General features: G+C 41.0%; 1 gene segment (V, D, J or C); it reads left to right on the top strand.

The window, feature by feature from the left end:
- Nucleotides 1-1,741: 1,741 nt before the first annotated feature.
- LOC104957290 (T-cell receptor alpha chain V region CTL-F3-like) lies at nt 1,742-6,570 on the top strand. The segment is given in 3 exon segments: nt 1,742-1,794; nt 1,912-2,327; nt 6,553-6,570. Coding segments are annotated over 3 exon segments (477 nt in total).
- Nucleotides 6,571-13,981: the final 7,411 nt, after the last annotated feature.

Below are 13,981 nucleotides of genomic sequence, written 5' to 3'. Positions count from 1 at the left end.
ACCCCTGCTCTAAACACTTCCTTTATGCCCTGCTGTTGATTCTCAGGCATCACTTCTTTCCTACCCTATTCTCCTCCCTGAATTTTTTTAGCACTTAGTGAAAGCGTCACACCTGTTGCTTTCACCTTTCCACATCTTAAATATATNTCAGCGCGCCATTTTGAAGGACATCTCATTTCTCTTAATGCACTTCGAGGACCGAGGATCGAGCAGGATCTCTGGAGGAGCTATAATCGAGGATACACCCGGTGTATCCTCGATTATAGCTCCTCCAGAGATCCTGCTCGATCCTCGGTCCTCGAAGTGCATTAAGAGAAATGAGATGTCCTTCAAAATGGCGCGCTGAAACCCATTTCTGGGTCACTACCGGAGGACCGAGGAGTTGAGGAGTCGAGGAGTCGAGGAGGGGAAATTAATGAAATGAGAAAGGGCCACTGATTACAAACATATTTCCTCTTTCTACCCAGAGGAGCACTGAACACCTTCACCATGTTTGGAGAAACGTACAGCTGTATGTCAACTTTCTCCTCTATAAACATTATGAAAACCGAATACATATCCAGGCTCAGTAATATCTACACATCCCCACACTGCCCGGCTCGGCTCCCGGCTTGCCTCCGGCACTGCCCGGCTCGGCTCCCGGCTTGCCTCCAGAACGCCTGGCTTACTAGTTGTTACCTTATATTGGCGTTTGTCCATCGTGGCATCGGGATTACTGGTTATTTTAATGTTTGCCTTGAAAAATGTCCGTATATCCATTTTCGAGGCTTCGCTGTCGGATCGTGATGTGATTATCACATCACGATCACAAGCCGCTTGACACAAACATGCCTGCGCAGGCTCTTGCACACCGTCAGGTGGCTGCATAGCAGCGCTAATGTCAAAGACACAAACATTATACATTATATTTTAATGTTACCAGAATGCAGTGACACAACTATTTGGGAAGGCTTAGCCCATTTAAATTCTCCTTTTAATACCTGCACCAACCATAAATCANCCGCGACCTCGAAACTTTTCGTGGCCCAAAAGGAGAAGTGTGGTGTCGCTCGTCGGAGAATCGAGGCCTAGGCCCAAGTAAAGCTCGTGATTTTTAACAGGCCGGTCTCGTTCGGGTGGTATGCAGTGCGAATGCAGCTCTCCCCACCGCCCCCGTCCCCGCCCCTAGTGAAGGACTTGTTGTTGTCTTCGACCGACAAAATAGGTCAAACATGTGTGCTACCTCTTTGAATTGTTCGTCGGTAACCAGAGTGACATTTCTCTGGTCGATGGATGACCCCCTTAGACCAGAAGACTTCTCCCATGTCTCCCTTCGACCTCGTGTTAGCCCGCGTAACAACAACATACAGCCACAGTCGACACTCCCGAAAGGCGTGTCATCCGAAATACTTCCGTCCGTGCGTTTGCCAATGCAGTACTGCTTTGCTACTGCGTTACACGCTCGTGGTCAGCCTGAGTCCCGTCACACTTTTTCTCGGGCTCGCAATTTGTCCTCTTTACCTAAGTCTTGGACTTTCGAGATCGGCCTCGAACTTGGCCTCTAACGCAACCAACTACTCTCATGTACACTTCCAGCCGGGTCGGATCCCCAAAAATTAGATGAGAATTTTGAGTGAAGAAGAGGGACCGGAAAGATCAGTCTCGCCTCGTGCTGAGGACGAAAAGGGACACAATAAAATATAGACAACACATTAAAATACACACCAGAAAACACACTAACATTCATTAGCACAAAAAAATTTGTTGTAGAGATGGTACATTGGCTGTGGATTATTCTTGCTGCTCTCTCCTTTGGTAAGATAGAAACTACAACATGTTTCTAGGTAACTGTTTAAAGCTACTGATTGTTCTCCTTTAATCCTTCATCTTTATTGATTCATCTCTTCCTCTGCATGGTCTCTTCTTCCCCAGAGTGTAAAGGACAAGACACAGTGACCCAGACACCAGGAGAAGTCAGCGCTACTGAAGGAGACACAGTTACACTTGACTGCACATTTAGGACAACTGACAAATATCCCTATCTGTTCTGGTACAAACAAGAAGTCAATGATCTGCCTTTGTATATTCTGCGACGTGATACTTATGGAACAGAAGAGAATGCTGCAGAGTTCCAGAAAGACAGATTTGATGCTACACTCAACGAGACATCAGTTCCTCTGCAGATCTCCTCTGCTGCAGTGACAGACTCTGCTGTGTACTACTGTGCTCTGAGGCCCACAGTGACAGGAAACACCAACACTCTGTACAAAAACCTCTGGAGCAAAGACAACACAATACTGATCAACATCCACCAGAGGGAGTCTCTCTCTGTCAGACTTCAGCAGGATGTGAAGATACAGTCTCAGGCCTCGGGACCCACTTTTCTCTCTGTCAATAAATCGCGACCCGACATTTTGAACCACTCAAATCTATTCAACAAAATATCGTGCTGTAATATATGCTTCAGCATACAATATTAATTAAAGTTAAGTACAGTGCATATATCCCTTCACAGACCTAAAGTATGCTTTAAAGGTTTAATGAGNTTATTAAAAACCTTTTTAGAAGGGAAGATATAGTCATTTGTTCTGGGAATGTAATTTTCAAGCCTGAGACCTGAAAAACAGGCTCAAATCCACAGAAGTAATCTTAGTAGGCCAAGACAAAAAACGACCGATTAATTCGCTAATCGACTAAGATGGTAGAGCCTTTGTCAGCTTTTATCTAAATGTATTAACAACTCTAAACACTGCTGTCGTTGAGAAGTTTGATTCTTTCTATTAAATGAACACATTAGTCCGGTTTATTCATAATTAACCAAAATAAGAGGGTCTACAAATAAGCTGGAGAAGAAAAGCAACCGTGTTCATCATGACATTTGGATGAAATATGAGAAGTGATTCTGGCAGTAAGAAAATATGTTTGACAAGAGATAACAATATTATTCCACTTCCTCACTCTGGAGAAAAGTATTTCCTGCTACAATATCAAATCCTTGATACATCACACACATCCTCTGCAGCTGAGCGCAGCCGAATAGGTCAGCATTACTCTTCTGATAGTTTCATTTCCTGCAGCTTTACCCTGTACCCGGTTATCGACGTCTCTGCTGCCACAGCCTCTTTCACAAATTGATGTTAAGGACCTTTTTAATCTCCTTGATTCTTTTGGTCCCGTTCAGTCCGTGGCTGGCCCAACACACGAAAAAGGACACACTTTAGATTTAGTATTATCGTTTGGACTTTCCATCTCTGTGGATGAAATCTGTGCAGCAACGCGTATCTCAGACCATTTACCGGTTCTGTTTACAACCTCGATCCCTTCTGCGGGAGTCGAATCACGTGCCCCTGCGCGTTGTCTTCAATTAACCCCTTGACTGCCTCACAGTTTTCTGATGTTTTTAATGCTTCCCTGATCTGTAAATTAGAGGTGAACTGTGCTTTTAGTGCTGATGAGCTTATCTCCATGTTTGACTCGACATGTACCCTAATACTGGATTCTGTTGCTCCTTTTACGCACCAAAGTTCTGTCAGAGCCGTGGCTCAATGACTGTACTCGTGCTCTCAGACGCACCTGCAGGCGTGCAGAGAGAAAATGGAAAAAGGATAAACTCCATGTCTCCCTAGAAATCCTTCGTGCTTGCATTTCCGACTACCAGACGGCAGTCAAAGCAGCCAAAACAGAGCACATTTCTCTGTTAATCTCCAAAAACAGCCATAAACCTCAGGTTCTTTTTAATGTCCTCAACTCGATCATTAATCCCTGTGATGTTTCTTCTATTGTGCCATCACTCTGTGATAAGTTTCTTACATTTTTTATTGAAAAAGTATCTGCTCTTAGGCTAGCCCACACTAATGCTACCCCAGATCCTGCTCCTTTTCTGTGCCCTGCTGTCCTCGACCACTTTGAGCCTGTATCCCTCTCTTCTCTCTCGGATGTAGTCAAGCACCTGCGGCCGACAAACTGCACCTCAGACAGCATTGCCTCTCGCCTTCTCAGAGATATTTTGGAATCAGTTGGAGCAAGTATTTTATTACTAATAAACACCTCTCTTAGCTCAGGATGTGTCCCAGCTGCCTTCAAACATGCCGTGGTCCAGCCACTACTTAAAAATAAAAATCTCGACCCCTCCATTCTCGCCAATGTTAGGACCATCTCCCAGCTACCTTTTTTTATCTAAAGCTCTGGAGCAAGTAATCTATGTCCAGCTACAGTCGTTCTTCTTTCAAACCCATGCACAGTACTGAAACAGCCCTTTTAAGAGTTTTTAATGATCTGCTCCTAGCCGCTGACTCAGGTAGCCAAGCTGTGGTGCTGTTAGACCTGACAGCTGCCTTTGACACTGTGGACCATAGCATCCTGTTGTCACGGCTTGAACAGTCCGCTGGCATAACAGGCTCTGCCCTTGCATGGTTCAGGTCCTACCTGACAGACCGTAGCTTCTCAGTGCAGCTAGGTGCCTTCTCCTCTGCTAAAGCCCCTCTTACCTGTGGGGTTCCCCAAGGCTCTATCCTCTTTGTATTGTACATACAGGTTCAATTCTCACTAAACACAATATATTCCCTTCCACTGCTACGCCGACGATGTACAGATCTATCTGCCTCTCAAAGCAAATGTCAACCACTCACTACAGCAGTTGATGGACTGCTTAACAGAGGTAAAATCCTGGCTGAGCCAACATTTCCTTAACCTCAACGAGAGCAAGACCGAGGTCATCTTTTTTGGACCCCAACCTCCAGCCTCTCCGGTTGATATTCTGGGCTCCCCTCTGTCATGAACCTTGGAGTGACCTTTAGTAGCACTTTTAAATTCGACAAGCAGGTCAGCACCGTAGTCAAGACCTGCTTTTTTTTTTAAATAAGATTATTGGCCAAAACCAAGTCGTATTTATATTTTAAAGATCTAAAAAGGGTTATTAATGCCTTTGTAACCTCAAGACTGGACTATTGCAACGCTCTGTATGTGGGTATGGACCAGGCCTCAATTAAACGCCTGCAGCTAATCTAAAACGCAGCTGCACGTCTTCTGACTGGCCATAAAAAGCGTGACCACATCACCCCAATTCTGGCCTCATTGCACTGGCTTCCAATTCGGTTCCGAATTGATTTTAAACTCCTTTTATTTGTTTTCAAAGCCCTAAATGGGCTGGCTCTGGCCTATATAGCCGAACTCCTCCATCGCTACACCCCAGCCAGAGCTTTAAGGTCTGCTGACCATTTGCTGCTGGTAGTGCCCAAGACCAGGCTCAAACCCCGAGGGCACCGAGCCTTCGCAGCAGCTGGCCCTATAGGCTCTGGAACAATCTGCCCCTCCATGTGAGGTCGGCCCAGACACTAGGGGTTTTTAAATCTATGCTTAAAACACACTTCTTCTCCCCGGCATTCTAGTCAGAGCGGAGCACGACACCTGACTATTCCCTGTGTTTTTGTTTTTTATATTTCTTTAGATGCACAAATGGTAAGCTACTTTAGCTATTACTAAAGACAAAGTAAATTTCAACACTGCTGGTGGGTGCTGGGATATTTGAATCTTGAACTGTATATGACTTCTGCTCTTTCTTTGCACAAGACCATCACTCATTAGCTACAGTATCAGTGGATACAGCTAATGACCCGCAGCCTTAAGCCAAAGGGCGTCTCAGAAAAGAGGATGTGTCTTACTGCTGAGACTAGCAGACAAGACCTCCAGACACTATAGAACCACATGTGTGTTTCCTGACCTTAATTCCCGTTTAATTTGAAGTTTCGGATCATTTAAAATTGCACTTCTTGGTCATGTATTAACAAGATCAGGAAATCAGAAATGGCTGCAAGAGTTTGACCCTTTTATCATCGACCTCTCAGCTCCTTCCAGTCAGTAATCCGATCCTCAACTAAATATAACTTCATTATTCTCCTCCATTCACTCGTCAGAGAGAGCGGAAATGGAAATGGTTCGATTTCCTCCCCATTGACCACTGTTTGGCTGGTTAACAAAATCAACGTTTCCAACTACTTTATCTACGTCAAACTTTGAGGACTTCAACCAAATCTCAAGAGTCTTAGTATGGCCTTTGTTATTAGGACTTTATCACAATACTTTTTCAACTAACCCGAAAGCCATAATGCACAATGTTGTAGCGTTGACAATTGGTCCTTTTATTAAAATGATGCACACAACACAATCTTTTATACATAATCATCAGTAAGGAGGATATAATGTCTAAGTGGGCAAATGATTACAATTTGAAAATGACATAAATGTAGCGTTTAGTATATAGCAATGATATTGTAAAATAACCAAAAACTAAGACAATATCCAGTCTCATTTAACAATATATTGATACATTATCAATATATTGCCATGCCCTATACCGCCAGACAATGCCCTTAATTTTTATCTTGTCATGGAAAGAAAATGATTGGTCAATTAAAAGGTGTAACTGAAAAGCTGTAACAACTAAATATGAACTGCTGAAAAAAATACAAGATACAGTCAAATGTTAATCTCATAAAGAGTTTGTGGCCTTCTGCTCTGCACTGAATATGTATGGTTTACAAGGCCCTTTGTGTCTTACCATTTCCTCCCATTCAGGAACTCATGAGCAACTAAGAAAGCAAATCTGAGACCCTCTGACATAAACTAACCCCGTCTCTTTTCAAATTACATGACGGAGCGGTCTTTCATGGTTCGTTATCCATTTAGTCTATTAAGTTATCTGAAGTCGACACGAAAACTCTCTCGAAACTGGGAGAGAAGCCAAGATCTCATTAGGCGACATATTCCTCTTGTGCTAGCTGCTAATGGCTAAACCAAAGATCTTTCCAAAGAACTTCTACAGCTCTGCATATTAGGAAGCGTGCACTTGTTTGAAGAGTCGTTAAACTGGACACTGGAGACTGATCAGTGAGTAGAAATTCTAATTCAACTTGAGGCATGAGATATTTACTGCATCCTTTTTGAAAGCAGAGATCCAGTTTCATGCAGGTATTCAAATAAACAATCGAGAATTAGGTCAGTGGTGTCTACATTACAAAACGGTCACATGATGCTAGTAACACTCTCTTTATTATTGAGTAATCTACTTATTATTTTCACAACAGATAAAGTGAAGACAATTTTTGTTGTCAATAATATAATGTGAGAACATAGTGAAAAACTGACATCTTTGATTCACAAAACTAATGAAAAGCAGCTAATCATCACAATTGGGAGGTTAGAAGTAGGGGAATATTTTGCTTTTAATAATAATAATAATAATACATGAGACTTGTATAGCGCCTAAACAAATATATTTTGTGTAAGAGAAATGTTTCTTTTTAAAGATTCTTGTTTTGGTTTTTATTATAGAGATACATAGACTGTAAAGTGGGAGAGGGGTAGGGCCGTAGGGGTGACGAGAGTCAGCAGAGGGCCGCAGGTCAGATTTGAAATGTTTGTTTTAATTCCCTTTTGTATTCCTTTTGCAACCTTTTTCTCGAGACCTTTATGGGGGTCCCGAACCCAGGTTGGGAACCACTGACCTAAAATACAACATGTGCCTCATTGTGAGTGTCAAGATCACTTTTAGAAGCACCCAGGGTGTGTAAGATGCTGCGGAGTAGACAGCTGGAAAATAGAGTTTGCTCACACTGTGTATACAGAGCACACACACACACACACATTTGGAGTGTATTTTTAATACTAAACCTACGTGCTGGATAACTGGGTCTAATTGAATGAGCACGAGAATTCAGCCTTGGCCTTTTGCAAGTCAAAGACTCCTGCGGACTCTCCATGGAAAATTGAAACGGGCCCGGAATTTGAAAGGTTAGGAAAAGACACAATATGGAATAAAAGAGACTGCTGACTTGAGTATTTGTTGATGCAAAGACACATACAGTATTCTTCTCTGACATATAAATACTTTGAATATCTCTTGTACTAGTAATGGTTTAAACAGGCACGTGCACTGTCAACAGGCACTGGGCAGGAGCTCCAACAAGCCGTGTAGGACAAAGAGAGAATACACATACTATACAGAGATGCTGTATGAGAAACCAATGTGAGTTTGGAAAATTGCACAATGTAAATCTATTCTAGTAGACCTCAACAATGGAATTATGATCAGTAGAAATGGCCATGACATGGGACCTTTAAGTTTGCACTTTGAACAATGTAATGAGGTTCTTTTAGTTTAACAGGTTTAGTACACAGAAATTAAAGGTTTATGAGTAGTAAAACTACACTATAAGTTAGGGTGAAATAAAGCCTGTATAAAACATCAGCTGGATAAATGATAATCTCGTGTATAAGGCAACACTTGAACAGTGTTTAAATGAAACCACCATAATGCTACATAAATGGAACAACAGAATCATGCCTTAAATGTTAGTTTGTCAATTTGTCTTTTTCCACATCTTCCTACACACTGACATCTTGAAGTTTGGGCTGATACGCAGTAACTTTGCACAGTAGATTTTTTTTCAGGAAATTTGATTTAACTTTGTATGCTAATGTTAGTGGTCAGATTTTCAAGAAGCATTTGCATTGGCAGCAAAACACGGGTGCCCTTATTAAATAAACTCAGACTATTTTAAATAGGAAAAAACCATAGAGTGTAGCCTATATATAATACCCATTCTGAGTAAAATATGACGGCTTTGCCTGTGCAGCACTGATTCAACTTTTCCACACAAGAGAAAAAAGCTTACAAACTTACGCGTAGTCGCGATAGTATCGGCCATTGATGGACAGAAACTAACCGGAGGGCTGCTGCTGATGTTTTGGACAGCCGGCCGTTGTCGCTATGGTTGTCAAACTAAACCAAACTGAATGGAGGGACTTTCTGCAAACATACACGTATTTCCTGATTCCCAAAGAGTGCATATACGCCATATACGCCCTAATCTTAAAGTGGTACTCCCCAACTCCATCTATCAAAGAGTAATACACAGACAGCGGGAACAAGAGGGTTCACTCATACTACTTCCCTCTTGGTTTGTTGTTCATAAAAAAAGCGGTTTCAGCATTGTTATAGAGTAGATTCGCTCAAGTACTACATTGGTTACTTTTATACTGTGATAGAGCATACAAAATAACAAAAATAAAATGAATTATGATGTATTTATAATGCGTTGATGTGAAGATGTATTTCCCACAAATGCAAAGGCTTTATTGTCATATGCACAGTAGCTACAGTGTAGAAATGTCAAATCTTCAGTCCCAATCTCCTCTAATATTGCAACATAGTTTTATTTCATAAAACAAGTACATGTGCATTTAATGCAGATTGCAGTAAACTATATATAAAAATAAAGAAATACAATAAGCTAAACCTACTGCACAGAATGTTGTAAGCGACCAAGTAAATGCAGGAGTCTATATAGGCCTACATGTAAATAGACTAAGATATACAAGCGGAACGGAATGTAAAATAAAATGTTCTACAGCTAAATAAAACATTTAAGTAAATACTGCAATAAACACTAGCTGCTATTAAACAAGAAATATGAAAACGAGCTCAACATTGACTACAAGTCATACCACATCATTTGGGCATTATATTGTATTAGCCTTGAGTAAAATGAATGTAAGTGTTTTGCATAATTCTCTAGATTAAGGCGCCATCTACAGTATGCAAAGCACCTGTGTCACAGTTGTTTAAAATGTCATTTCAGAATTGTAGGCTAGCACAGAGAGAGATGATTCATACAGTATGCTTTTCTTAAGATGCAAAGCTCTAATTCAGTTTTCTGAAACAGGATGTGAAATCTTCATCTAGGCCTTATTCAGCCAAGCGTATGTACATTGAAATATGTTGCCTCAATTTAAGAGACTTTCTTCTTTGGGAACTGCACTGCAAAACCCCTTAGGCAAAGGTGACATTTGTGATATTGGGATATTAAGATTAGTGATTAAAGAACCTTTGTTTAAGATAGTCCAAACAACATCAGCAATGAAGATCTGTGAAGCAAAAAAACTAACAAGAAATGTTCATGCGGTCAACTTAAAAAAAAAAAATCAATATAAGATGCTGGACAATGAGTGGTGTTAAAAAAAAGCACTGTCAACTGGATTATGTGCAAAAAAAAGGTTTTAATTTACAAAGATATGTATGGAAAAAGACAAAAGGTTCAAAAAATAAGCTGAGAAAGACCCTGCTGCCTCACTCCAAGCTGCCACTTATTTCCTTTTACTGTAACTCAGTCAAATAGTTTTCCCTATACTTCCAAAATTGGCAGAGACCTCCGTGACGTCACTCAAAGTTTAGAGAAGCTGATGACACTAACCTGCGTCTTCACTATCTATTAATAGCAGATGATCTGATACCAAAGAAAGGTTTAGCCCGTTAGATGCTAACCTTGTGAAGCACAAATAAAACTAATAAGAATACAAATAAATCAACAATGTCATTTTTAAGTTACATTTATTACTAGCATTTTCAAGTTTTATTGCACCATATATTCCAAATGTTTTCCCTCCAAAGAAGTAAATGTTATGCAATGCTGCCTTCTACTGGACACACTCATGCTTACATTTGTATCTGCACGCCTACTTGCAGTATGAATTATATTACATTTAATCTAGCTGATGCTTTTTCTCTAAAGTAACATACGCATTACAGTAGATAACATTTAATTTAGGTTATGCTTTTTTTTAAAGTGACATACAATAAGAACAATAAACCATTCAAATACAAACTTAAACTGCAAGAATCATGCAGGTGTATTCTCTTAAAGTGAGCCACACCATTGCGCATGCGCATTAGCTTTAAATAGGCTTAACTTTGTAGTTCTATAGCAGTGGTTCTCAACTGGTGGGTCGCGACCCAAAAGTGGGTGGCGGACCCGTTTCAAGTGGGTCACAGATGTGTGAGTGAAAAATAAAAAATAAAAATAAAATTCCTTTTTTTTTTTTCTTTTTTGGGAGAAAAAGTCAAACTTTTATTTTGAAAGCCCGATTTTCTAACGCTGTGCATGCAGTAGGCGTTGGACTGAAAGTACCGGAGACCATAAACGGTTTTCAAAACTTCTGTCACGTAGTGATCATCTTCTCAATAAAACATCTTTGCTGATGTTTTTTCGAGTCTTCTGGCCAATCAGAATCAAGATTGTTGCTGGAAGTCCCCACAGAGAATAACTTTGCGGTAGAACTCTTCTTTATACATCCATGGGTACAACTTCAGATACAAATGAACACATAATGAAATATGACCCCCGGTTTGATGATTGACAGGTCACAGAACAATGGGAGCTATCTACCCTTACCCACAATTGAAAGTAATTCACACAGACTATCTCCTCTTTACTCTTCTCTCTGTGTGGAGCAGCAAGTTCAACTGTCAGAACAAAGTGAAAAACAAACAATGGCATAAAATATTATTAATATGTCGTAATACATCTATTTATTTTCTTCTCAGAGTGTACCAGAATGGGTATAGTTTATATGTTAGTATTTCAAAAAATCTCCTGGGGAAGAATCCCCCCAGACCCCCCTTCTGGGGTTAGGTTTTCAGCATGTGTGCCTTTTTATGTTATACAGTTCGGCTTTGATTCCATCATCTCATTAAACCTTATTTAAAAGCATTCTNATGGTCTCACCATAGCTGTCAATCTGATCAAAAGATACAAAAAACGCGGCAAAAAGAATATTCCACAGAAACATTATCAACCTATGGATTAACCGATTCAGCCGCGTTTTTTGTATCTTTTGATCAGATTGACAGCTATGGTGAGACCATCTCCCGTAAAATCTACGTAAAGGTACGTGTTGTGATGTCTGTGTTTGCTTCCCCTGTCGCGAGTTCGGATCACTCAGTGATGATACTATATACCTAAATAATCTGTGGAACCTCAGCTTTAATCGGATATCTTGTATGTGGAGCTACGATAAGCAATAAGGGTATTTTTTATCTTGAGTTCTGTGCCAAAGTGCGTTAGCATTTTTCGCTCAGGGGTCATTTAGATGCTTCTTATGAGACGTATGTTTTGTTTTGGTAAAAATGGTTTGTATAGTCAGTTTGCTGAGATTCTTCCCGTTAATCTGGTATAACACATTAATAGGTTCTTAAATATTAAGATGCCCTGAGACACAGTGTCGTGAAAAAAAAAAAAAAGCCCCCACCGACGGGGACTTTGGGGCTTAACATTAAACATTTCTATTATTTTTTGGCATTAAAAAAGCTGGGTGTCTGCGTCACCTTGCTCTGATTTGCAGTTGCAGTCTGTGATTTGATTGTGACCTTCTGTTCTCGCTTCGATCTATACTCAAAGTATTGCAATTGAGTACATCCCTGGAACTGTATAAATCAACATAATGACTATGTGAATCCGTTCATGTGGGTGTGTGTTTCTCAGATATCTTTTGGCTGTCCCTGCAAGGACTTTCATCACGACACCAGCTGTTGCTATGAGATTTTCATGACTCAACTCTAAATCCTCCTTCAGGACTCTATTCAAGCCTTTTAGTCTCTTTTCAATGCTTTTCAATGCAATCCGCTAATTGGCCTGTGGATGATTCTGAGTCATTTGGAGAGGGATGGGAGTGAGGCAGCCAGCTGGTGTAAAAGCTACCAACAGTATAGGACACAGGACGGTCCATGAGCAGACAAAGGTCTTTATCAGTGTGTATTTATCGGGACAAAGGGACAGCTCAGAGGCCTGTGTGCATCAGGAGGCCTGGTTAGGTATGCAAAAACACGCCTATACACGCAGTGGTGGTACGTTTCAATACGCCATGAACATGTGATTAGATTCGACCTTCCATTTCTGTGTCTGTGTGTCTCTTCTCTGACTCCTAATGTGTGTGTCTCTGTCTCACACACACCGCACAGGAAGTCAGACAAAGCCCGCACTGTTTTAGGCTGGAATGCATCACGTGGTTTCCAACTCCAGAAACCAGGAGAGCGTTAGCCCATAGCTGAGCACAGGTCACCGTCTACTCTCTGACCTTTGACCTGATCCTGTGCCAAGACATAAAGTAGAGCAAGAAATGAGTCCTAAACAAGGAAATCAGTCAGCTCATTTAACAGTGCAACACACAAGATACTCAAGACTAAAAGGAAAGAATTATGTCAAATACACTGTAAAAAATGTAAAAATGCAGGAATAAGTACACTAAGTAAATGTTAAAACAATATGATAAGATAAAACAAAGTAAATGACATATTGTACCGTTAAATAATGGTCTTAAGTTGAATTAAAATGCAATATTTGGAGTTCAGCATCCTCCCCAGCCATGTGGCACCTTGATGGGTCTAAAATCCGGTGTACAGGGGGGTGGGCAGATGGGAGTGGGAGAGGATAGCTCGAGCTATAGTGGTAAACTTTATGGTCCTTTTGCCCTCTTAACTGCTGTCACTTACTATACAAATCGATAACCCTGCTGCAACCCTTATTGTTATGTAAGGGGCCTCATTTCGGTTTCGCCCCTCCTGTAGTGTGTTATTTAAATGGTCTGCAGAGGCTAAAATCCCTAAGGGAGTTTCTCTCCCACACACTCCCCACCTGCTTGAAACGCCTCCATTGGTCTCCTTTGATTACGCCGTAATATAAAGACATCAATATGTAACACATGCGCTTCTATTGGCTAGCGCTCCTCCAACACACAGCTAACCAATCAGAGCAGACTGGGCTCTGGTTCCAGACAGAGGGTGAAAAGAGGGGCTGCAGCACAGGCAATATGAGAAAAACAATTTTTTTTAACCATTAAAGCATGGAAACATGTCACAGTGGAGCCACAACATACACATATGAACCTGAAAATTAGCATACATTTATTTTATTTAAATCAAGTGAGTCCTCAAAGCTGTAAAAGTGGAACAGCTTCCACCAAATCACACAGTTCGATCTGTCGAGTCCAGAAACAGCAGCAGGTTGGATTGACCCATGAAGGGAACATGACATCTGTCATTTTGCAGCTCAGAGCAGCTCAATCCTCTCAGCTGCTCGGCCCAGAATGTGCCCTCAGACTCACTTTGGATATCAGGTTGCCATCAGGGGCGTTCCTTTGTTTTGTTCCATTGCATCACAATTGACCATGA

The sequence above is a fragment of the Notothenia coriiceps genome, unplaced genomic scaffold, assembly GCF_000735185.1.
Source record: "Notothenia coriiceps isolate Sejong01 unplaced genomic scaffold, NC01 NC01_scaffold00026613, whole genome shotgun sequence".
Lineage (NCBI taxonomy): Eukaryota > Metazoa > Chordata > Actinopteri > Perciformes > Nototheniidae > Notothenia > Notothenia coriiceps.
The sequence above is the reverse complement of the archived record's forward strand: the minus strand, read 5'-3'. Positions and strand labels throughout refer to the sequence as shown.